General features: G+C 44.6%; 2 protein-coding genes across 3 annotated transcripts; one reads left to right on the top strand and one right to left on the bottom strand.

Annotated features, from left to right (window-relative positions):
• Positions 1–2961: 2961 nt before the first annotated feature.
• LOC143291525 (transcription termination factor 4, mitochondrial-like) lies at positions 2962–6400 on the bottom strand. Its single transcript, XM_076601423.1, has 2 exons — positions 6363–6400; positions 2962–5135 (listed from the first exon to the last, which is right to left on the bottom strand). Exon 2 carries the CDS (start codon positions 4454–4456, stop codon positions 3125–3127), a length of 1332 nt encoding a protein of 443 aa, XP_076457538.1. The 5' UTR covers positions 4457–5135; positions 6363–6400; the 3' UTR covers positions 2962–3124.
• A 199-nt stretch (positions 6401–6599) lies between these two features.
• LOC143291523 (large ribosomal subunit protein mL37-like) lies at positions 6600–25659 on the top strand. 2 transcript variants are annotated; one of them, XM_076601422.1, is made up of 10 exons: positions 6600–6664; positions 7739–7878; positions 9217–9375; positions 11247–11281; positions 12260–12325; positions 14176–14312; positions 17090–17208; positions 18782–18964; positions 21564–21706; positions 24618–25659. In XM_076601422.1, exons 2-10 carry the CDS (start codon positions 7755–7757, stop codon positions 24921–24923), a joined length of 1272 nt encoding a protein of 423 aa, XP_076457537.1. In that variant the 5' UTR covers positions 6600–6664; positions 7739–7754; the 3' UTR covers positions 24924–25659. The 2 variants fall into 2 exon arrangements, with proteins under 2 accessions (XP_076457537.1, XP_076457536.1); XM_076601421.1 differs by lacking the exon at positions 11247–11281 and having other exon boundaries at positions 12225–12325.
• The last annotated feature ends 619 nt before the right edge of the window (positions 25660–26278 follow it).

Below are 26278 nucleotides of genomic sequence, written 5' to 3'. Positions count from 1 at the left end.
ACATTTCATAAAATAAACATTAAAACAAAATGTGAACTCATAAGATGAAGCAAACAGCTCTGGAAAATAATAAGCTTTTTCTTCATGGTGTTTTTTTTCCCCCCCGACCCCATTATTTGTGCAGTTTGAATGACATTACCTCCACACTGCTTGTCATAAACCCTCTCAAGCCACACCCTCTCTGTAGCCACACCCCCAACCCTCCTGAACAAGCCACACCCTCCCTTGAAGAAGCCGCACCCTCTTTGGAAACTGTCACGTCAGTGGTGAGTTAAGTAAGGCCTGTTCTGATTCAACAAATACAGGGCACAGCCCACCACTAAGCCCACTACTGACAACAATAATCGCTTCGGCATGGAAACCTCTTGGCTTGCACCCAAAGTTAGGTCAAGTCGTTCAGCGCTTAACCACAAAAACTGGCCAACAGAGCAAATGCGATAGGTATACTTGCCAATAAATGGAGTGTATGACAGAACTCGCTAGTTTGGGGAGAAGTACCACGAATGGAAATAGAAGATGAAATGAAATTATGGTGCTTAGAGCCTCACCGACCACTAAGGCCATCTCAAGGCTATCGCCGCGTTAATAACTACTACAAGGGTAAAAACAATTAAAACGAGTCACCACTTCAAACTTTCCACTCCCAAAGTTGGTTTTTTTTAAAAACTTCCATAGTTTAAAACCTTCAAATCTGGTTAAAAATGTTCACTTCTTTTAAGAAGTCCATCAGCGCCCACGAAGGGACATCACGAAACAAGGTCTTCAAAGAAACCGCCGTGTAATGTCTGTGTCTAACGTCATGCAGATCCCAACAGTCAAGGGAATACATCGAGGGGCCTCTTCCCCCTTCAACATGTAAGAATGAGTAAAAAAAAAAGTGTGCCCCGCATGCAGTCTGCACAGCACAGACTCCTCCTTTCTGTTCTTCACCCCTGAAGGGAGGGTCTCTTTTACAGTTTTAGGTCTGGACAGATCTGAAAGAGCTTGTTGTCCGTCTGGGTGTTCCACTCCTCTTGCCAAAGATCCTTAACGTAAGTGTTCACCTTCTGCTTCATGTCTGTGTATGGTACAAAGGATCTAGATAATTCTTTCTTTACAGCGTTCCTGGCCAGCACGTCTGCCCTTTCGTTACCACGAATGCCAACATGTCCAGGAACCCAGGCCAACACAACCACAAAGTGAAGCGAAGAAATGACCAAAGACAGTGGACAGATAACTTAATAGGTAAAGTCCTATTTTTAGCATCCTGAATTCAGAAACCTATTTTACCGGCAATTTTTGTGCATACAGATATTAAATACTTTTTGCAGAATTTGTAACCCATTTTCAATGGATTTCAAAGGAAATTTTTTTTCCTAAAATTACGTTTATCTAACATACTTTACCATGACCCACTAGTGCAGACTCCGGCAGGGAGTCCTGATTCCTGTCCTGTGCAAACTACTATCCGCCTATGCAGAGAAAACGAAAGTAGCTACGGCCGATAACCTCCCGGAAGTAGGTTACCTCCCCTCTGTATCCCTGACTAGCTTCCTCTTTTTCCGGCAGCCATTGTATTCAATTTTGATGTGGATTCAGTCACAAAACTAACGTGCTACCATCTTGCTTCTTCCGTTTTGACAGAGCGAAAACCTGACAAGATGGCATGGAGAGCCTTGACCAAAGGAATGATTCAGCACATATAGCTTTTAGAGGCGTTTGATTGGCTAAGAGTGGACTGGGCAAGAAGGGGCGTCTTTTCACTGTTTGCCGCGCGAAATTTGGCCAAGCAGAGCAAACCGATAGGCCTAGTTTGCATCAGTTTGACATGGTACAGTATATGACACCAAATTAACGTGCTACCATCTTCCTTTTTCCGTTTTGGCCCCACAAACCATGAAAATGTAACCAACAGGTGTAATAATCTAGAACGCTTATACCACTCGACTGAATGTGAAGGAAAAAAAGAAAATTTCTAGCACAGATTTCTCAAAGAGGGAGGAATACTAAAAATAATTTTCTAAAACCACCCCCAGCATCAACACGGGAATAAAGTGTAAATGGAGACACATATCTTCATACACCAAATATCATTCATCGATTATGACATGCCACCCCACCCCACCCCAAAAAAAGCAAAACATTATAGTTTTGTGTCGTATACCATGTCAGACTGATGCAAACTAGGCCTGTCAGTTTGCTCTGTTTTGTCAAATTTTGTGGCCAGGACAGTAATAAGACGCACAGCCGAGTACGTCATCATGTCAACGATTATGACATGCCTAAAAAACTGCACATTTTAGAACTTCAGAACCACATCTGCAAAACCAGGAGGCATACATTAATCACATGTACGTAATTGAAAAACAATCTTACATCACATATGCAATGCAACGAACAGCACACACATCCCACATCACATATGTACATGCACAGTAATCACACAACCATCACATGTAATTACAGAACCATATGCTGCATATAATAAATCAACAAGCAACATGAAAGAGCTCAGCAAATGCCCTAAAAATGACACAGAGCTTTTTTCTTTTCTTCTTAATCCAGCACACGTGTCGAAAATCTAATGATCTCTGGTCAGAATTACAATCATTTTCATATGCAGAGCATAAGACACAGAATTACAATCATTTTCACAAGTACAGCATAATACACATTATCTTTAAGTTTAACTCTTTCACTGTCACGTTTCTGTATGAAAAACACTTCCCAATCGCCACATATTTCCGATGCGATGCTCTCACTCTCAGTCATAGTCGTTCGGATGAAACGATAAACCGGGGTCCTGAGTGCAGCATGCACTTAGTGCACGTAAAAGAACCCACAGCAACAAAAGGGTTGTCCCTGGCAAAATTCTGCAGAAAAAATCCACTTCGAAAATAAAAAAAATAAAACTGCAGGCAGAAAAAAATACAAAAAAAAATGGGTGGCACTCAGTGTAGTGATGCGCTCTCCCTGAGTCATTGTTCTACTGGCGGAGAGACTGGCTGCAGCTGTGAAGCTTCATGACGATGTGGAAAAACTGTCCTTTTAACACAACCCCTCAATGCCGACTATGGCTGCCTATGACAGTGAAAGGGCTACACTATCACCAGCAAGAAACAGCCATAATCACTTCTCCAAGCCTTCAGTCATCATCGTCCGAATCAACATCACGCAGTGCCTTCTCCTTGTCAAGCATCCGGCAGAAGACCCGATACTCCGCCACATCAAAGTTGCCAAACCTCCGGCAGAACTCTTTGTCGGAGGACGTGATGATCTGGTCCAGCCTGGCATTGGGACTTCTCTCCCCTTGCTGCCTTTTGGCGGTGCTGAAGAAGCCAGCCCTGACCAGGAAGGTGTGACGCTGCTGGATGTACGACAGCGAATGGTTGAACAGCGCTGCGTGCAGCATCTGTTTCTGCGTCACGCCCATCTGGTGGAACACGTAATCGAACTTGGCCTTGACCTCCTTCCAGGGATCGGTCAGAAGGCGGGGACACTTCATGACCAGAGCGACGACATCTGCAGACTTGAAGAGCTGCCTGAGCGCGGTGACTCTCTCAGACAGAGTGGCTCTGGACGCCAGCAGCAGAGGGGGGTGGCTGGAGACGGCTCTGAACACCGTGTCCTCCCCAAAGCCCAGGTCTCGCAACGCGTCCATGGCCTGGAGGATCTGGGACTTTGGCGTCTGCGCGATGAGCGGCAGGCTCTCCACGATGGCCCTGACCTCTCTGACCTCGAAGCCCAGCGTCGACAGGAGCTGGACGTTGGGGAGGAGGGAGCGGCGGTGGTGGAGGAAGGAGGGGTGGGTGGAGAGGAGGGAGAGGATGTGAGCCGACTGCCAGCCGCACTGACGCAGGCCTTCCACCAACTTCTCCACCTGAGGCAGCGGGAACGATGACACCATCACGTCCTTCTGCCCTGCAGCCTTCATGATCTGCCGCGTCAACTGCTTCACCTCGTCGTCTGTTTCCGTGGAGACAGCTTGTGTCCCGTCTTCCGTCTCCTGCCTTCCACTGGCTTCTTCCGATTCAGACACAATGTGCATCTGCCGATTCTCTCTTCCACCACTGTCCCCCATTTCTGTCTGTGGAACGTCTGTGCTGTGCTTGGCCCCCCTGCCTTCACCTGAGTGAAGAAACCTCACCGAAGTCTGTAAACCAGTTCTGTGTGCAAGAAGTAAACATCCTTCAGCATGTGACAACAGACAGGGCAGATTTCCTTGTGACCTTAGTGGAGTAGAGGGAGGAGCAAGCAATTCACCAGCACACCGACTTTGCTCAGAGCGTGTTCCACAGGATGTCCTACACCTTGAATGCTGTGTACGGTTCACCACCTGAAGGGGTGAGGTCTTCCAGTTGTGAGAAACACATCCCAGCAATGCTTGTTTTGCCTGACAACACTGCCCAGCCATGAGAGGAATCACCTGTCTCCACCTCCCTTGGTTTACGCTGAGAACACGGCGTGAAAAATGCATGCTGCTGACTTATAACTCCCACTCAAAAAAGACCCTGCTTTGGTATGTTTAGTGCAAACTTAAACAACCTCTCTTCAGCCTTTCACATTGCAAACTATTTCCCACAGTTACAACTGCAGATATGCATAAATTTAGATCTATCCGTATTGCTTTCACTGGACTGTTAAAGCTGACAAGGTGCTGTGTGAAAGACAAGCTCTGTTTCTATCCACAGCTACACAGAGCAGATTGGGCACTTGTTGCAGAAAACTGAGTTAGTACATGACAAGTGAACACCTCATGTGCACCTTACCCCTTTCATATTTAGTAATGGTATTTCCACAAGTATTTGCTGCTTTGTTGTAATACACATGAAGTTAATGTCAGGTTCTCATCTGCACTCTGTTATAGAACACATTCATAAATGAATGACTCAGTAACAGCTAGCATTATCTTTCTAACTATCACTATGGGATATATCTTTACAGATAGATACTAAGATAGCAGCATTACACTGTGTACACAGAATGAATTTTTCTTTGAAATATAGTACAGATTTCCACTCGGGTGGTTGACTGTTTTCACACGTGAGGTTTGATGGTGTCCTCTGATCAGGTCACAGGTGTCTGTAGGTTGAAGACGCTCTGTGATGGAACTTGTACAGCTTGAAACTGTTCTCAGCAAGGACCTCTTGTCTGACCTGCACAGTCAATAGGCATAGAAAGTTCAGTATTAAACTGTTGTAAATTCTGGTATTACATTGACAGTAATTATCTGTCATATCAGTTCTTGTTGTTGTTTTCTTTTTACTAGTTTTTGTTTGAAACAATAAAATGCTGAACTTGTATAGTTGTAATGATGTATATATATATATATATATATATAGAGAGAGAGAGAGAGAGAGAGAGAGAGAGAGAGAGACAGACAGACAGACAGACAGACAGAGACAGAGAGAGAGAGATTCGTGTATATATATATATATGTGTATGTGTGTGTGTGTATGATAGTTAAAATTTTGTGTCCGACTAAGACCATCAAAACAGCAAAAGAGGCAACTTCTGTCCCAACTATCTGGGCCAGAATTTGATTAAAGTGAAGAGTGTCCTGTCCAAGTCACATCCCCACAATCTTGGCCGAGGGTTCTAGGACAGTCCCCAAAGGTCAACTAGCTCCCAATGCTGCAGCACTAGGAGCCAGCAAAAATCTTGCCTCCTACTCCTAGTTTGAGGGTCATACTCATAGTGATAGTCCATCACTAAAGACAAAGCTGTAAATGAATTCCCATTGCAGCTGTGAAAGCAGTGATCATACTGCTATCAATATGCTGTTGGCCAAACTAAGTTTAACTTTAAGTCAATTTCTGAAATAAAATTACAAATCTTTATATGCCTTGTTAATTGTTATGACTTATTCACAATAAAATTATATGTGAACATTATTATTATTACGAGCATTTACGCCTAATTCTGAAAATAGTCCCTAGCCGTTTACAAATAGAATACATATATGTAAATATCAAAAAGTAAAAATTGAACACATGATACCAGACATCATTAAAAACTATTCATACACAGACACAGACGGAGAGTTTTGGTTGCATTTTCAGTCAGGAGATGAAGAATGGATGTCAGTTATCTTTATTCTGAAACAACAACAAAATATTTCTGAGCATCATATCACGCTGAACTGTGGTCCTTGCTTCGAAAATGCACCTGTTGATCACAATATAGTATTCGAGGGTAACATCCAATTTTATTATTGTGCAGTACGGGCCTGCCTGTGGGACGGTTTCCATGTGTATCCTTCGGGGATCGTATATTCGCGCAATGTGGCCGAGCCAACGCTTGCGTCTCTGTTTCAGCATGGCGTACATGCTGCAGATTCCACTGCCATGGTTAACTGTGATACTACCACTCCAGCCACTCACCTTCAAATTCATTGCCCGTGCTGTGTGGCCTTGCTTTCACTTCTTTTGTTTGCTTGGAGAGTACTGGCCCTTTCGGGATCAGCCTGTAGTCATAAAGTTTGTTGAAAAATTATTTCAATAAAAACATTTTTTCAATAAAGAGTAAAAAATATATGTTTTAAAATGATTGACTAGGTCCTATTAATTCAATTCAATATATCTACTTAATGACTATCTATTTGCCAGTTGTGTCGTACAATAAAGCCTCCCAATATGTCTGCTCTGTATGCCGGCGTGCACCTTATTTGACATTGGAGTTAAAGGTATGGGCATTTCTTTGCTCAGAAGCATGTGCATGTATACTTTACACTATTATCTTTGGGTTCGAAATTCCTGGACTTAGATTTATATTTGTTTCATGAAAGCAAGCCCATCACATCAATTATTAAAGGGATTTGGGCATCACACAGTTTCAGTGCCTTTTTTTTTTTTTTTTTTTTTTTTTTTTAAATGTTGCCATTTCGCAGTTTGGTGTTAGGTGTTTCGTTGCAAAGTCGCTGCTCTGCTGTTGAACTGCCAACAGCATTTAGTTGCAGTGGTTCGGTGATGGAAGTATACGTGTCTGTCAGTATCTGTCTGTTTTACTTCTAGATCACTGTTCACACACACACACACACACACACACACACTGCACAGACACACACACACACACACACACACACACACACACACACATTAACCACTTTAGTGCTGGGCATTATTTTGGATTGTACTGCCTATTTGCAAGGCGCTTTTGGGTTGCAAAGGGTAATAATTGACAGAAAATTATTGTATGCAAACTACTGTTTGAATTATGTTTGACAACCCATACATTTCAGAAAGGAACATGAACATCTGTTAGTTTCTGATAGTTTGAAGCATATTTAACACATTGGTTAGCAATGAGTGAACCATAATTGTAAGATGAAGAAATTTCACATTCTCTCTAATTTATTATGGATTGTTAATAAAAAGCAGCAAAAATGATTCTGATGAACCTAGAAAATATGTATATATATACCAAATCTGTCACCATACCTAGTTATAAATACTGTACATAGTCATGAATTGTAAATTCCAAAGTTCTGGTATCCTACATATTTTCATTTCATCATTCCCTCACAGTTTCTTGGCAACTTCAGTTGGAATGTTCATATGTTGTCAGTAACCTGTTTCATTTAGTTTATTTTGTTCAAGAAATCACACTCTCTCTCTCTCTCTCTCTCTCTCTCTCTCACACACACACACACACACACACACACACACACACACACACATACACACACACAAACACACATACAAATACACACACATACAAACACAGAGGTTGGACATGACATGTTCAGTGAATGGCACAGATAGTGGAGACGCATCATGAGGTGGACCCCAGCTCTGTACAAACGAAGCATCGCCTTTGGCTGGCGGCGATTGTGGGGGGGCAAGAGAGTCAAGTACCCTGACTACCCTGTGCGTATACCCCAGGCCATCGCTGACAAGGGTAAGGCACTGTCCTAAGTGCCCTTGCATACTGTATACTACTACTGCTTCTAGTTCTACTACTACTACTACTAGTACTACTGCTACTACTACTACTGCTGCTGCTGCTGCTGCTGCTGCTGCTGCTACTGTTACAATTAATGATATTGATGATAACAATGAATGGCATTTGTATAGCACAATTCCATGAGCAAAGTTAGACTTAGTGTACTTGCACATGCCCATTGTTAACAATCAAAAAGGTGTTTAAGTATCTTTATCACTCTGTGTATGTGGGGGGTGCACAGAGGCGATGCAGTGGTGTTAGTGTCTTGAGTTTTCTACCTTAAAACGTTGTTTACAAATTAAGGTTAATTTAGGGATAACGTTCTTGTTCTCTGAGTCTTCCACGGCCATCAGGGGCAGTGAATTCATACCCACTGTGTCCAGGGATCAGCATAGGAAGGTGGGACCCAGTCCTCTCCTTCTGCTGTTTTGATCTTCCCCAATGAAGTCGGGAACCTTTTCACACCTGGGTGGAGTGAGGTAAATCAGAGGAAACTATTTCCTGAGGACATAATACTGTGCTGAAACACGGCCTTGAACCCAGACCTCTGGTGAAAAAATGGATCGGAAGTCAAACACTTGACTGACTTTGCCATGGTGCCTGAGTCATAGATAGTTGGAACTGAGAAGAAGACAACATCCACTGTCACCAACATGTCTTATGGAAGACACTGCACATGGCTTTTTTTTCCAGTGTCACATTCATCTTCAAGAAGTTCCATGCATTGTGTGATTCCTGGGATTTCAGGTGTGATGTATAAATTTGAACTAAAAGAAAACACTAAAGATTAACTTGACACCAACGACAGCAGAACTGTTATACTTATAGGATAACATTGACACGTTTTGACAAGTGTGATATATTGTGACATTTGCTAACAGACAGGATTCATATTTTGATAGGTGTTTACAGGCATGATACATATTTTGACAGATGTTTACAGACATGATACATATTTTGACAGGTGTTGACAGATGTGATACATAAGTTTGACAGGTGTTGACAGAAGTGATACATAGTTTGACCAGTGTTGACAGTCATGATACATAGTTCGACAGGTGTTTACAGATGGGATATAATTTGACAGGTGTGGTTATACTGATATATTATGACACATGTTGACAGGTGTGCTACAATTTGACAGGTCTGGTATATTTTGAAAAGAGCAGATAGGCGAGATATAAAATTAATATATTATGACAGTTGTTGACAGGTGATATACATTCTATGAAAGGTGTGACAGAAACATTTTGACACTGACAGGTGTGACAATTACAATCATCCACTTGACAGGTGTGGAGGTCGTGGACCTGAACGCCAGACCAGAACGGGAGGAGTGGCGCCCCCCAGTGGACGACCCGCGCTTTTACCGGCCGCCCAAACTGGAGGACCTGGTCAACTACAATGAGGACCCGGCCTTTGTCTGCACCCCCAACCTGTGTATCCACCAAGGTGAGGGACTCTCCTGGCTCCTAGCAGGAAGGTGTTGTTGTATACACTGTGGTCTCCCAGACTAGCAGGAAGGTGTTGAAGTGTACACTGTGGTCTCCCAGACTAGCAGGAAGGTGTTAAGTATACACTGTTGTCTCCCAGATTAGCAGGAAGGTGTTGTTGTATACACTGTGGTCTCCTAGACTAGCAGGAAGGTGTTAAGTATACACTGTTGTCTCCCAGACTAGCAGGAAGGTGTTGTTGTATACACTGTGGTCTCCCAGACTAGCAGGAAGGTGTTGTTGTATACACTGTGGTCTCCCAGACTAGCAGGAAGGTGTTGTTGTATACACTGTGGTCTCCCAGACTAGCAGGAAGGTGTTGAAGTGTACACTGTGGTCTCCCAGACTAGCAGAAAGGTGTTGAAGTTTACACTGTGGTTGCCTGGTCTTCCAGACTAGCAGGAAGGTGTTGTAGTGTACACTGTGGTCTCCCAGACTAGCAGGAAGGTGTTGAAGTGTACACTGGTGTCCCAGACTAGCACGAAGGTGTTGAAGTATACACTGTGGTCTCCCAGACTAGCAGGAAGGTGTTGAAGTTTACACTGTTGTCTCCCAGACTAGCACGAAGGTGTTGAAGTGTACACTGTGGTCTCCCAGACTAGCAGGAAGGTGTTGTAGTGTACATTGTGGTCTCCTGGTCTCCCAGACTAGCACGAAGGTGTTGAAGTGTACACTGTGGTCTCCCAGTCTAGCACGAAGGTGTTGAAGTGTACACTGTGGTCTCCCAGACTAGCAGGAAGGTGTTGAAATATACACTGGTCTCCCAGACTAGCAGGAAGGTGTTGAAATATACTCTGGTCTCCCAGACTAGCAGGAAGGTGTTGAAATATGCACTGGTCTCCCAGACTAGCAGGAAGGTGTTGAAATATACACTGGTCTCCCAGACTAGCAGGAAGGTGTTGAAATATACACTGGTCTCCCAGACTAGCAGGAAGGTGTTGAAGTGTACACTGTGGTCTCCCAGACTAGCAGGAAGGTGTTGTTGTATACACTGTGGTCTCCCAGACTAGCAGGAAGGTGTTGAAGTGTACACTGTGGTCTCCCAGACTAGCAGGAAGGTGTTGAAATATACACTGGTCTCCCAGACTAGCAGGAAGGTGTTGAAGTATACACTGTGGTCTCCTAGACTAGCAGGAAGGTGTTGAAGTGTACACTGTGCTCTCCTGGTCTCCCAGACTAGCAGGAAGGTGTTGTGGTGTACACTGTGGTTTATGGTGTGTGTGTGTGTGAGACAGGTGTGAAGCAGGCCGCATGTCTGGCCAAAGCCCAGGTGTTGTGGTGTACACTGTGGTTTGTGGTGTGTGTGTGTGTGTGTGAGACAGGTGTGAAGCAGGCCGCGTGTCTGGCCAAAGCCCAGGTGTTGTGGTGTACACTGTGGTTTGTGGTGTGTGTGTGTGTGTGTGTGTGTGTGTGACAGGTGTGAAGCAGGCCGCATGTCTGGCCAAAGCCCAGGTGTTGTGGTGTACACTGTGGTTTGTGGTGTGTGTGTGTGTGTGTGTGTGTGTGACAGGTGTGAAGCAGGCCGCATGTCTGGCCAAAGCCCAGGTGTTGTGGTGTACACTGTGGTTTGTGGTGTGTGTGTGACAGGTGTGAAGCAGGCCGCATGTCTGGCCAAAGCCCAGGTGTTGAGGTGTACACTGTGGTTTGTGGTGTGTGTGTGTGTGTGTGTGAGACAGGTGCGAAGCAGGCCGCATGTCTGGCGAAAGCCCAGGTGTTGTGGTGTACACTGTGGTTTGTGGTGTGTGTGTGACAGGTGTGAAGCAGGCCGCATGTCTGGCCAAAGCCCAGGTGTTGAGGTGTACACTGTGGTTTGTGGTGTGTGTGAGACAGGTGTGAAGCAGGCAGCCAGTCTGGCCAAAGCCCAGGTGCTGTGGTGTACACTGTGGTTTGTGGTGTGTGTGTGTAAGTGTGTGTGTGACAGGTGTGAAGTAGGCCGCATGTCTGGCCAAAGCCCAGGTCTTGTGGTGTACACTGTGGTTTGTGGTGTGTGTGAGACAGGTGTGAAGCAGGCCGCATGTCTGGCCAAAGCCCAGGTGTTGTGGTGTACACTGTGGTTTGTGGTGTGTGTGTGTGTGTGTGTGTGTGACAGGTGTGAAGCAGGCCGCATGTCTGGCCAAAGCCCAGGTGTTGTGGTGTACACTGTGGTTTGTGGTGTGTGTGTGTGTGTGTGTGAGACAGGTGTGAAATAGGCCGCATGTCTGGCCAAAGCCCAGGTGTTGTGGTGTACACTGTGGTTTGTGGTGTGTGTGAGACAGGTGTGAAGCAGGCCGCATGTCTGGCCAAAGCCCAGGTGTTGTGGTGTACACTGTGGTTTGTGGTGTGTGTGAGACAGGTGTGAAGCAGGCCGCATGTCTGGCCAAAGCCCAGGTGTTGTAGTGTGCACTGTGGTTTGTGGTGTGTGTGAGACAGATGTGAAATAGGCCGCATGTCTGGCCAAAGCCCAGGCGTTGTGGTGTACACTGTGGTTTGTGGTGTGTGTGTGTGTGTGAGACAGGTGTGAAGCAGGCCGCATGTCTGGCCAAAGCCCAGGTGTTGTGGTGTACACTGTGGTTTGTGGTGTGTGTGTGACAGGTGTGAAATAGGCCGCATGTCTGGCCAAAGCCCAGGTGTTGTGGTGTACACTGTGGTTTGTGGTGTGTGTGAGACAGGTGTGAAGCAGGCCGCGTGTCTGGCCAAAGCCCAGGTGTTGTGGTGTACACTGTGGTTTGTGGTGTGTGTGTGTGTGAGACAGGTGTGAAGCAGGCCGCATGTCTGGCCAAAGCCCAGGTGTTGTGGTGTACACTGTGGTTTGTGGTGTGTGTGAGACAGGTGTGAAGCAGGCCGCATGTCTGGCCAAAGCCCAGGTGTTCCATGGACTGCCCCCTGCAGTGGACACCATCCTGCAATCCATCCAGCCCTCTGACCTCACTGTGAGTGCTCCCCCCTTATATATATATATATAGGTATATAGGTAGAGAGAGAGACGGAGAGAGTGAGAGAGAACTTAGAATTCAAAAGGTTTGGGGCTTTTTTTTCAAGGATTAAGATTTTATGCTGATATATGCATGGACTATTCTTCCAATCTGCCCTTGCTAATCTACATCAGTTACAGTATATTTTCTGAAAAGGGGAGAAAGAGAGAAGAAAAAAAATCTTCGTAGAGTAGAGTGAGAGAGAGATGAGGGGAAAGAGAGAGAGAGAGGAAGAGAGGGGAAGAGAAATAAGTCATTAGTAACTGTACTGACAACTGGATAACTAAGAGAGAGAGATACAGATATGTAGGTAGGTAGGTAGGTAGGTAGATAGAGATGTATACACGCACACTGCAGTACTGTAATGATAATTACAAAAATAATGATAATATTGTATTACAGTCGTGTCCAACTGTGACCATTGATTAAATGATACATCCATTTATTTGTTTAAGCACTTCCTTTTTGGAGCAGAGGCAGCTGCTGTCTCAACTGTCTGGGCTAGAAGTTGATTATAGTGGAGAGTGTCTTGCCCAAGTTACAATTACATCCCCACTCTCTGGGCCGAGAGGGTTTTAGGACAGTCGGCGTTGGGGATGGTTCCCAAAGACGAACGAGCCCCCAAGGCTGCAGCACTAAGAGCCAGTGTAATTTTACCTCCTAGTTTGAGAGTCATAGTCCTTCACAAAAGACAAAGCTGTAAATGATTTCCCATTGCAGTGGGGAAACCATTGATGATACAGCTCTCACTTTGCTGTTGGCCCAAAACTAAGCCTACGTCAGTCTGTGATATTAGCCGAACGTTGAGCCATTAGATAATAAGACAAATAAATGATAAGACTAATAGTGGATGCTGCTGGTGCTGTTATGATAATAGTAGTGGTTGCTGCTGGTGGTGGTGTTGTTGTTATGATGCTGCTGATGATGATTATTATTGTTGAATATCAGAAATGATAATAATGAATGATATTATTTATTTAACTGTAATAAATGATGATGATAATAATGAAAGTGGTAACAACAATGAAACACTTCTGCAGCTAGTTAACTCTCTCCGGACGAAGGAATGCTCACGCATTCCTACACAAAACGTATTCGGATTCAGACGAAGGAATGGAATAGCATTCTCCGAAAGTAAAATTCCATCACGCACTGTACACGTGATTTTGTGATTAGCCAAGCAGAGTGCGCTATTCTGGGTCATTCCACAATCGAACAGTATGATTGGTCAGCCTGGCATGTGTGGCCCGTCTCGCACACATGCTGACAAAGTCACTGACCGGTCGTCTGCTCACGTGCCAGCCTGTTAGCAAAGCGGGCTCTTCTCAGAATGTTGTGAAGCGAACAAGGCAGTGACGGCAATGTTTTAGGGTTGCCGAAGTACTTGAAATGCTACAAACTGAAGGGTCGGACATTGAAGAGATGGATGATGATAAAGAAGAAAGCGAATTTAATGCAGAAAGCGAGCATGGGTATGGTGATTCGGGGTGAAAAATTGGCAGTATTTTCTATATGTGGCAAAACTAAAAATAAGATGAGAAATTTGATTTAAAAAAAAAAAATTTTATGTAATAGCTCAACAAGTAATAAACCAGTTCTGAAAGTTTCATGTTCTTACTCTGTATTTTGTATTTTTTGTAATTTTTTTCCAAACCCTTACAAATGGGCCGTCTGTGGGGAAAAGCAAGGGAGAAAACTTGTCGTCCCGAGTGAGTTAAAGCCAGTTTTGAAGGCCACAGTGAAAGGGTTTGAACACCAGCCCACAGCAGCAGTAAACTGTAAAACGAAGCCCCTCCCTCTGTGCCCAGAACACACTGCTGCAGCGCTACATCATGCTTGCTCAGTACTGGAACACCACCAGGGAGAAACTGCCCCGCAGGATCGACCCACGCAAGCCAGGCTGGCGCTTCCAGACCCAGTATGGCATTCCCGCCAAGAAGCAGGCGTGAGTCGCTGTCACTGTCGCTGTCTTGATGTTGTCTGTTGTAGTTGCTATCACTGCTGTCTTGATGTTGTCTGTTGTAGTTGCTATCACTGCTGTCACTGTCGCTGTCTTGATGTTGTCTGTTGTAGTTGCTAGTCGCTGTCACTGTCGCTGTCTTGACGTTGTCTGTTGTAGTTGCTAGTCGCTGTCACTGTCGCTGTCTTGATGTCTGTTGTAGTTGCTAGTCGCTGTCACTGTCGCTGTCTTGATGATGTCTGTTGTAGTTGCTATCACTGCTGTCACTGTCGCTGTCTTGATGTCTGTTGTAGTTGCTAGTCGCTGTCACTGTCGCTGTCTTGATGATGTCTGTTATAGTTGCTAGTCGCTGTCACTGTCGCTGTCTTGATGTTGTCTGTTGTAGTTGCTATCACCGCTGTCTTGATGTTGTCTGTTGTAGTTGCTATCACCGCTGTCTTGATGTTGTCTGTTGTAGTTGCTATCACCGCTGTCTTGATGTTGTCTGTTGTAGTTGCTGTCACCGCTGTCTTGATGTTGTCTGTTGTAGTTGCTATCACTGCTGTCTTGATGTTGTCTGTTGTAGTTGCTATCACCGCTGTCTTGATGTTGTCTGTTGTAGTTGCTATCACCGCTGTCTTGATGTTGTCTGTGCTCTGCCCTTTGTCTGATGAAGCAGTCTGTACTTTTTTGACTCACTTGTGTAAACAAAGTGAGTCTATGTTTTAACCCGGTGTTTGGTTGTCTGTGTGTGTCTGTGTGTGTGTGTCTGTGGTAAACTTTAACATTGACATTTTCTCTGCAAATACTTAGTCAGTTGACACCAAATTTGGCATAAAAATAGGAAAAATTCAGTTCTTTCCAGTCAATTTGTTTAAAACAGTATTGCACCTCTGGGGTGGGCACAAAAAAATTAAAAAAAAGAAGCCTAATTATATGCAAACTGCATGTACTGTTATATTTATATTTTTTGTATTCTCTAAACTTGGCACTTTGACCTCTTATTCTGACACAACAACAAGAGGAGTCATTATTATCATTTTTTGTTCAAACAGGAACTTCTTTTGCTGAGCATGGAATTTTTATTTTTTTGCAAACGTTTTAGTGCAGATAGTAAAAAAGGGAAATTACTCTGTAATTAATGCTAGGGGACTAAATTTATCACAAGTGAGTCTTGAAGGCCTTGCCTCTCTTGTTTTCTTTTTTTTTCTTTTCTTTGTGCCTGAGGAGGAAGGGGGCAGAATGGTTAAGACACTCATCTGCCAATACAGAGAGTCTGTGAGGGTCTGGGTTCGAATCCCGCTCTCGCCCTTTCTCCCAAGTTTGACTGAAAAATCAAACTGAGCGTCTAGTCATTCGGATGAGACGATAAACTGAGGTCCTGTGTGCAGCATGCTCTTAGTGCACTGAGCTCCCCCCACCCCCACCCCCTGAAAAAAACATGGCTCAAGGAGTGTTGTCCTCTGGCAAAATTCTGTTGAAGAAATCCACTCTGATAGGTACACAAATATATATATATATTGAGAGGGAGAGAGTGAGAGAGATAGATATAGATATATATGTGTGTGTGCAAGCACTCAAGGCCTGACTAAGCGCGTTGGGTTACGCTGCTGGTCAGGCATCTTCCTAGCAGACTTGGTGTAGCGTGTATGGATTTGACCTGAGCACAGTGACGCCTCCTTAAGAAACTGAAACCGTGCCTACGAATGTGGGACACTTTGTTGTTATGTTTCTTCAATGATGATGGGGGTGATAGCAATGCTGCTGTGAGGGTGCAGTTAGGGTTTGGACTGCTTGGCAAGGCTGTGCTCACGATGCTGTTGTGGGGGTGCAGTTAGGGTTTGGACTGCTTGGCAAGGCTGTGCTCACGATGGTGTTGTGGGGGTGTAGTTAGGGTTTGGAGTGCTTGGCAAGGCTGTGCTCACGATGGTGTTGTGAGGGTGCAGTTAGGGTTTGGACTGCTTGGCAAGGCTGTGCTCACGATGCTGTTGTGGGGATGTAGTTAGGGTTTGGACTGCTTGGCAAGGCTGTGCTCACGATGCTGTTGTGGGGGTGTAGTTAGGGTTTGGACTGCATGGCAAGGCTGTGCTCACGATGGTGTTGTGTGGGTGTAGTTTGGGTTCGGAGTGCTTGGCAAGGCTGTGCTCTCATGGTACATCCTGGTGTCAACCAGGCCTGAGAGATGCAGACACCTGCAGTGTTGGTCAAACGACACATCAGTGAAGTGACTGGCCTTCGATTGTGTGGTCACAGTCTTCCTTTTTGAGAATGTATCAGCAGACCACTAAGGAATCATAGTTTTTCTTTTTTCTTTGTTTGTTGTTGTTTTTTGCTTCTTTTTTTTTTTTCTTTTTTTTAATTAAAAAACGGCAGCCAGAAACAGACAGCAAGGATTTGATCAGAAAAAAGACAAAGAACATGCACATACACACACACACACACACACACGCACACACACACACACACACACACACACACACACACACACACACCTACACCTACACACACACACACACATACACACACACACACACCCACACACACACACACACACACACACACACACACACACACACACACACACACACACACACACACACACCTACACACACACACACACACACACACACACATACACACACACACATTTTTTTGTAATGATAACCCAGCATATACATATGTGTTAGATATGAATATATTCATCACAGTTTACACAATTTTTTTGTTTTGTTTTTTTGTTTTTTGTTTTTTTACTGTCTTCACCATCTTCCGACATGTTGCAGGGGAATCTTGATCAGCAACTTGCTGCGACTGTGCCAAACCCACGTGGCCTCCTACCCCAGTCTGGGGGAGAGACGGCAGATCTTCAACCCCTACATCAACTCACACTACTTCTACAAAGGTCAGATTGATAGAGAGATAGATAGATAGGTACGATACATGCATGTGCACACACACACACACACACACACACCTACACACACACACACACACACACCTACACACACACACACACACACACACACACACACACACACCTACACACACACACACACACACACCTACACACACACACACACACACACACAATTTTTTTGTAATGATAACCCAGCATATACATATGCGTTAGATATGAATATATTCATCACAGTTTACACAATTTTTTTTTTTTTTTTTTTTTTTTTTTTTTTGACCATCTTCCGACATGTTGCACACACATTCCTATATACCTACCTACCAATGTATGTGTATATATGTATGAACACTGAATTTCTATGATAATAATTTTGAAGAAAATTAAAAAAAGAGATAATAAGACTGTATCATATTCGTCTGACGCTATCCTATGTAGTGACGCACTGTCCCAGGGGAGAGCAGCCCAAATTCCACACAGAGGAATCTGTTGTGACAAAAGAGTAATGCAGCACCACTGGGCCTGACCAGCAGTTTAACCCAATGCCCGATCAGCACTCTATGTTATAAATGTCTTCACAAATCAGCCCCTTCCTATCTCTGTGGCTGCCTTCACCTCTACACTCCATCTCGCTCACTACGATCAGCTTCGGATCCACTCTGTTTACGCATACCCAGATTCAAACACTCGACTGTTGGCCGCCGTTCTTTCTCTGTCTCTGGACCTTGCGATTGGAATGAACTTCCTCTTTCGCTTCGTCAAGTCTCCACACTCAGCTCTTTCAAGTCTGGCCTTAAAATCTACCTCTTCCCAAAATAGCCTCCCTTCCCTGCCCCTTCCTTGTCTTCAGTTTCTCCAGTTTCAGAGTTATGCATGCGTGTGAATGACTGGTGCGAAAGCGCTTTGAAATGTCTCTGCACAAGATTCAGCGCTATATAAATACCATTATTATTATTAATTATTATTATTCCTTTAGTCAGGCCCTGAGTGCATGCATATGTATTTGTGTACCTATCAGAGTGGATTTCCTCTACAGAATTTTGCCCAAGGACAACCCTTTTTTTTTCTTTGCCACAAGTTCTTTTTCAGTGTGCCAAGTGACGGGCGTAATAGCCGAATGGTTAAAGCGTTGGACTTTCAATCTGAGGGTCCTGGGTTCGAATTACAGTAACGGCGCCTGGTGGGTAAAGGGTGGAGATTTTTACGATCTCCCAGGTCAACATATGTGCAGACCTGCCAGTGCCTGAACCCCCTTCGTGTGTATACACAAGCAGAAGATCAAATACACACGTTAAAGATCCTGTAATCCATGTCAGCGTTCGGTGGGTTATGGAAACAAGAACATACCCAGCATGCACAGCCCCGAAAACGGAGTATGGCTGCCTACATGGCGAGATAAAAACGGTCATACCGGTAAAAGCCGACTCGTGTATATACGAGTGAACGTGGGAGTTGCAGCCCACGAACGCAGAAGAAGTGCGCCAAGTGCGTGCTGCACACGGGACCTCGGTTTCGAACCCAGACCCACTTAACCATTCTGCCGCCTTCCTCCTGTGCACAGGGAAGCCGGTGGTGGTGCGAGGGCTGTTGGAATGTCTGGTGACCTCTGATCGACCTCTGCCGCGCTTCGCTGACGAGGACAGCGTGGATGCCAGTGTGGAACACCCATTGTTGGACATGTATCCCATGATGCCCACCATCGACCTTCTGCAGGATCACCGCTACACCTTGGAACACAACACAGGTAAGGACGGAACGCAGCACAGGTAATAATGGAATGTAACACAGGTGATGATGGAACACAACACAGGTAATGATGGAACACAACACAGGTGATGATGGAACACAACACAGGTGATGATGGAACACAACACAGGTGATGATGGAACACAACACAGGTGATGATGGATGGAACATAACACAGGTGATGATGGAACACAACACAGGTAATGATGGAACATAACACGGGTAATGATGGAACACAACACAACACAGGTGATGATGGAACACAACACAGGTGATGATGGAACACAACACAGGTAATGATGGAACATAACACAGGTGATGATGGAACACAACACAGGTGATGATGGATGGAACACAACACAGGTAATGATGGAACATAACACAGGTAATGATGAAACACAACCCAGGTGATGATGGAACACAACACAGGTGATGATGGAACGTAACACAACACAGGTGATGATGGAACACAAGTTACACAACACAGGTGATGATGGAACGTAACACAACACAGGTGATGATGGAACACAAGTTACACAACACAGGTGATGATGGAACGTAACACAACACAGGTGATGATGGAACACAAGCTACACAACACAGGTGATGATGGAACGTAACACAACACAGGTGATGATGGAACACAACACAGGTAATGATGGAACGTAACACAACACAGGTGATGATGGAACGTAACACAACACAGGTGATGATGGAACACAACACAGGTAATGATGGAACGTAACACAACACAGGTGATGATGGAACACAACACAGGTAATGATGGAACGTAACACAACACAGGTGATGATGGAACACAACACAGGTAATGATGGAACGTAACACAACACAGGTGATGATGGAACACAACACAGGTAATGATGGAACGTAACACAACACAGGTGATGATGGAACACAACACAGGTAATGATGGAACACAACACAGGTGATGATGGAACACAACACAGGTGATGATGGAACACAACACAGGTAATGATGGAATACAGCACAGATAAGGATGGAATGCAGCACAAGTAATAGAGTGTGTGTACACCTGTGTCACAATGCAGGTAATAATGTGTGTAGACCTTGTGTCACAAGTAACTTTGTATGTACACCCTGCATCTCAACACAGGTAATGATGTGTGTACATCAGTGTTACATAACGGGTAATAACTCATGCACAGACAGGTAATCACATGTGTAACCTTGGAACACGACATATGAAAATGACTCTTCACATTCTTGAGCACACACACACAAAAGATTCGTCATATACTTGAACAGGAAAAAATAATTTATCACACACTTGAGCACAAAAAATATTTCCGCTCATGCTTGAGCACAAAAAGATATTTTATCATATGCTTGAGCACAATATAAGTAATTGTACGTGATTATTTGTACATGTTATATATGTTTTCTGAATAAAGATTTGTCTAAATCATTACACGTGTATACACCCAGTATAACAACACGTGTGTACACCCAGAATCATAGCACAGGTAACTTTGTGTGTACACCACGCGTTATAACATACACACACGCACACACACGTGAACATGTGTATGCATGTCCGCATGAATGCATGCACACACACACTTCACGCACATGCATGTCAGCATGTACACACACATGCACAAACATCAGTGCTATTTCAGAAAGTCTCATCAATCTTCTTTTTCTTCTCCTTCTGCGTTCATGGGCTGCAACTCCCACGTTCACTCGCATATACGCGAGTGGGCTTTTACGTGTATGACCGTTTTTACCCCGCCATGTAGGCAGCCATACTCCACTTTCAGGGGTGTGCATGCTGGGTATGTTCTTGTTTCCATAACCCACCGAACGCTGACATGGATTACGGGATCTTTAACGTGCGTATTTGATCTTCTGCCTGCCGTATACACATGAAGGGGGTTCAGGCACTAGCAGGTCTGCACATATGTTGACCTGGGAGATCATAAAAATCTCCACCCTTTACCCACCAGGTGCTGTCACTGTGATTCAAACCCGGGACCCTTGGATTGAAAGTCCAACACTTTAACCATTCAGCTATTGTACCCGTCGTCTCATCAATCAGAAACCAATGTCAGTGGTAACAGTCAACCAGTCTGTCTTCATTCATTATTTCATTGTACTTTCAGTTAAGTAACTGGGAGAAGCTGAGGAACTGGAATGAGCAGTTCAAAAGTCAGGGTGGCAACAGTTATTATTTTACATTTATTTGCATGTCTGTAAGACCCACAGAAGTCTGATTGGACAGTTCAAAAATTGGCAACAGTCATTTGCATATATTTGCATATCTTTGAGACGTCTGGCTGGTCTTTGTTCAGAGTGGTGACACAGTCGTTTGTATATATTTGCATGTCTGTGAGACTGAAAGAAATTACATTGGGCAGGTCTGAGGTCATAGTTGTTACACAGCCATTTGCATATGTGTGTTTGCTTGTCTGTAAGACTGAGAGAAAATGAATGGACAGGTCGGAGATCAGAATGTTGACAGTCATTTGCATATGTTTGCATGTCAGTAAGACTGAGAGAGAAAGATTGGACCGCTCAGAATGGTGACACAGTCATTTGCATTTCTGACTGGGCAGGTCTGCGGTCAGAGTGGAAAAACAGCCACCTTCATACGCTGGTGATCACAGACAACAACTTCTACAAGACGGACCAGCGGGTAGCGCGTGACATTCTCTTCTGCCTGGCCTACACTGTGGCTCAGGCCCGGCAGCGTTTCGGGGTGAGTGGACACCTGCCTGTGATACCTCGCTGTACACTCGGCTTGTATCACAGACTGACATCAGCTCACAGTTCAGCCGTCAGCAAAATGAGACCTGTATGATCAATGGAGATTGATGTTAGCTTACAGTTTATCCAACAGCAAAACGAGAGCTGTATGATCAGTGGAGATTGATGTAAAAGAAATGATTCAGCGCTTATAGCTTTTAGAGGCGTTTGATTGGCTGAGAGCGGACCGGGCCAAGACTGCTCGTCTTTTCACTGTTAGCCGCGCGAAATTTGGCCAAGCAGAGCAAACCGATAGGCCTAGTTTGCATCAGTTTGACATGGTAAGTATATGTAACACCAAACATGGAGTATAATACAAACTCCTGTTTATCCAACAGCAAAATGAGAGCTGTATGATCAGTGGAGATTAGCATTAGCTTACAGTTTATCCAACAGCAAAACGAGACCTGTATGATCAATGGAGGTTGATGTAAGCTTACAGTTTATCCAACAGCAAAACGAGACCTGTATGATCAGTGGAGATTGATGAAAGCTTACAGTTTATCCAACAGCAAAATGAGACCTGTATGATCAGTGGAGATTGATGAAAGCTTACAGTTTATCCAACAGCAAAACGAGACCTGTATGATCAATGGAGGTTGATGTAAGCTTACAGTTTATCCAACAGCAAAACGAGACCTGTATGATCAGTGGAGATTGATGAAAGCTTACAGTTTATCCAACAGCAAAACGAGACCTGTATGATCAGTGGAGATTGATGTAAGCTTACAGTTTATCCAACAGCAAAATGAGACCTGTATGATCAGTGGAGATTGATGAAAGCTTACAGTTTATCCAACAGCAAAACGAGACCTGTATGATCAATGGAGGTTGATGTAAGCTTACAGTTTATCCAACAGCAAAACGAGACCTGTATGATCAGTGGAGATTGATGAAAGCTTACAGTTTATCCAACAGCAAAACGAGACCTGTATGATCAGTGGAGGTTGACATTTAAGCTTACAGTTTTTTTGTGGTTTTTTTGTGTTTTTAGTTTTTTTTGCTGCCCCATCATCTGCACCACTTCAGTGGCATTACTCCCACGCCGCTCATTTAGATTCCCCCATACACAACCACACCCGGGTTCGTCTGTCACAGTTCCAGCGTCGGCAGTCCGCAGGGAACCATCGATGTTAGGTCGCCAGGAGGCCACACACCAGAGGAGACCCTGCACTGCTGCTGAGTCACTTCGGTGGTGTTCAGTAGTGCCTGTTCTGATTCAACGTACTTAGGACACCACCTACTAAGCCCCCTACTAACGACAATAATAGCTTAGTCACGGAGCCAGATTTCGGGCTGCTCTCCCCAGGGAGACGCGCGTCGCTATACGACAGCGCCACTCATTTTCTTGTATTTTTTTCCTGCATGTAGTTTTATTTGTTTTTCCTATCGAAGTGGATTTTTCTACAAAATTTTGCCAGGAACAACCCTTTTGTTGCCGTGGGTTCTTTTACGTGCACTAAGTGCATGCTGCACACGGAACCTCGGTTTATTGTCTCATCCGAATGACTAGCGTCCAGACCACCACCAAGGTCTAGTGGAGGGGGAGAAAATATCGGCGGCTGAGCCGTGATTCGAACCAGCGCGCTCAGATTCTCTCGCTTCCTAGGCGGACGCGTTACCTCTAGGCCATCATTCCACGATATGTAGCGATAAAAAGAAAATGAATGAAGATAAAAACAGCGATGATAAAGCAGTCAGCCATGTACAAGCCCCATAGAAGTGTTGATAGGTGCGTGTGTGGGAGCGCTGAGTGGAGCCCAGTTTCATTCGTGTTTTTACATCAATCATTCGCCCTCTGTGCCTCTTTTTCTTCCCTATGTTGCGATGTATTTTCTTTTCTTTGTCTTATTTACTTAATTTTTTAAATGTTATGTTCATGTTCTACTCAAACCTAGGCCAGACTTTTGAGGTCTAATTGATGTGTTGGGTTTATGTCAGTGAATGAAGCATCTGCTGCTTTTTTTCTTTTTTTTTTTCAACAGCAGATGTGGTGTAGCGTCTGTGGTTCAGTTTTGCCTGCCCTGACTCCTCCCTGAAACAGAAACTGAAACATACAGAGGACTGACGTGTGCAGTTTCAGTTTCTCAAGGCGTCACTGCGTTCGGACAAATCCATATACACACACATATAGTCGTGTCCGACTATGACCATCAGAACAGCAGAGGAGGTAACTGCTGTTCCAACTATTTGGGGCAGAATTTGATTATAGTGGAGAGTGTCTTGCACAAGGTACATCCCCATTCTCTCGGCCAAGAGGGTTTTAGGACAGTCGGCGTTGGGATGGTTCCCAAAGGCCAACTAGCCCGCAAGGCTGCAGCACTAAGAGCCAGTGCAATTTTGCCTCCTAGTTTGAGAGTCATAGTCCTTCACAAAAGACTACGCTGTAAATGATATCCCATTGACTGGAGAAAGCATTGATAATACAGCTCTCACTTTGCTGTTGGCCTAAATGTAAACTTATGTCAGTCTGTGATATAAGCCGAGTGTTGGGCCATATACACACCACCACACCTGCTAGACAGGTGCCTGACTGCAGCATCAGCCAACACACTTTGAGAGGCCTCGAGTGTACGCATAAGTTTGTGTTCCTGTCAAAGTGGATTTCTGATGGAGAATTTTGCCAGAGAACAACACTCACGTTGCCGTGGGTTCTCATTTCAGTGCGCTAAGTGCGTGCCGCACACGGCGCCTCAGTCTATCGTCTCATCCAAATGACCAGGCACTCTGTCTGATTTCCCGGTCAAAACTTGGGAGAAAAGGGTAGGACCGGGATTTGAACCTAGACCCTCACGTACTGTACACTGCATCGGCAGATGAGCGTCGTTAACCACTCCGCCACCTTCCTCCACATGTGTGTGCAGGACGTGAGCCGACTGCCAGAGCCGGTGTGTGTCCAGAGCGTGTCTCTGGACCACCAGACCCTGAGCTTTGTCGGCTTCCAGCTGAACACGCTGTCGCTGGACTCGAACACGGGCGTCAAGAACCAGGTGTGGGTGGACGGTGGGAACCACCTGTTCCAGAAGATTCTGGCGCAGCCCTGGATGCCCAAGGCTGTCCGTGACGAGCGTCTGGAAGACCTGGATCCTTCCGTCTTCCACAAACTGCTGGCCGTGTATCTGTACGGGGCCTCGGAGGATGTTCAGGGGGTGTCTGTTCAGGGGGTGTGAGTGTGTGGGTGAGTGTATAGGGCTGTGTTTCTGTGATTCTGTGTGTGTGTGTGTGTGTGTAGGGTTGTTTTCATGTGAGTGATTCTGTTTGTGTGTGTGTAGGGTTGTATTCTTGTGAGTGATTCTGTGTGTGTGTAGGGTTGTTTTCATGTGAGTGATTCTGTGTGTGTGTGTGTGTGTGTGTAGGGTTGTAACTTGTATTTGTGTGGGTGATTCTTTGTGTATATAAGGGTTGTGTTTGGGCGGTTCTGTGTGTGCGTGCGTGTGAATGTGTTAGTATAGGGCTGTATTTGTGTGTATGTCAGTGTGTATGTCTGGGTGTGTGTGTGTTCATGTGTCTGTACGTGCAAGATGATGGACTGTAGCCAGTCTCTGTGTGTGTGTGTGTGAGTGTGTGTGTGTGTAGGGTTTTATTTAGGTGGGTGATTCTGTATGTGTGAGATAATTCTCAGGTTTATGCATTTCCACTTTAAGTGTGAGAAGACATACAACAATAATTGTCTTTGTGTGTGAGTGTGTGGAAGGGTGTGTTGATGTGGGTGTTTTTTGTGTGCGAAAATAGATTGAAACCAGTTCTTATGGTGTGTGTGTGTGAGTGTCTGTCCATGTGTGTGTGTGTGTGTGTGTGTGTGCATGTATTTTAGGTTGAATGTGAATTATCCTTCTTACAACTTGTGTAAGTTGTACAGTTCTTGCATTACTCGAAACAATAAATCATGATTTCTAAAGTGTGAAATTGTTTGCTGTTATATTTGTGTGTGTTCTGAACTGTTGAAAGCAGTTTCAGTGAATGTGTGTGGGTATGCGAATGTATGCTTGAGTGAGTGTGTGTGTGTGTGTCTGTGTGTGTGTTTCCCCATTTGTAGACTAGAAATTCTTATCTTCTAATCTTGACTGGTCTGTACATACAGAGGGCGTTTACGTGCCATTTCGGCTGCTGAGGTCCATTTTCAGGGGTTTGCATGCCGGGTATGTTCATGTTTCCATAACCCATCAAAGACTAACATGGTTCATGGGACCTTTAAATTAATGTGTATATTTTGATGTTGTACTGGTTCCACAACCTCATTTATGTGTTTATGCATGAATGATTTTGTAATTCATGTCAGGGTTGGGTGATGAAACCAGAGAAATCAACACCCAGCAGCAACTACCATGACAAGTGGAATGGGAAGGAAGGACTTTCTGAATGACTCACGCACTTTGTGATTATGTTGTTGTTATTTTTAGTTTGTGCAATATCATGTTACTTGTCAAAAGTGCTGCTGTGATTCTGGTGTGGTGTGGCAAGATTTATATATATATATATATATGACAATATTTATATATATATATATATATTGATATATAATGTA

The sequence above is a fragment of the Babylonia areolata genome, chromosome 17 (assembly GCF_041734735.1).
Source record: "Babylonia areolata isolate BAREFJ2019XMU chromosome 17, ASM4173473v1, whole genome shotgun sequence".
Lineage (NCBI taxonomy): Eukaryota > Metazoa > Mollusca > Gastropoda > Neogastropoda > Buccinidae > Babylonia > Babylonia areolata.
This window is presented reverse-complemented; position numbering and strand designations above follow the sequence as displayed.

Excerpts from the sequence above, each read along its gene's own strand:
- LOC143291525 (XM_076601423.1), bottom strand. The coding sequence starts at position 4,456 with ATGCATTTTTCACGCCGTGTTCTCAGCGTAAACCAAGGGAGGTGGAGA.
- LOC143291523 (XM_076601421.1), top strand. The coding sequence starts at position 7,755 with ATGAGGTGGACCCCAGCTCTGTACAAACGAAGCATCGCCTTTGGCTGG. Across the intron at positions 18,965-21,563 it reads CACCTTGGAACACAACACAG|GTCTGCGGTCAGAGTGGAAA; the intron begins GTAAGGACGGAA and ends CTGACTGGGCAG. Across the intron at positions 21,707-24,617 it reads AGGCCCGGCAGCGTTTCGGG|GACGTGAGCCGACTGCCAGA; the intron begins GTGAGTGGACAC and ends ATGTGTGTGCAG.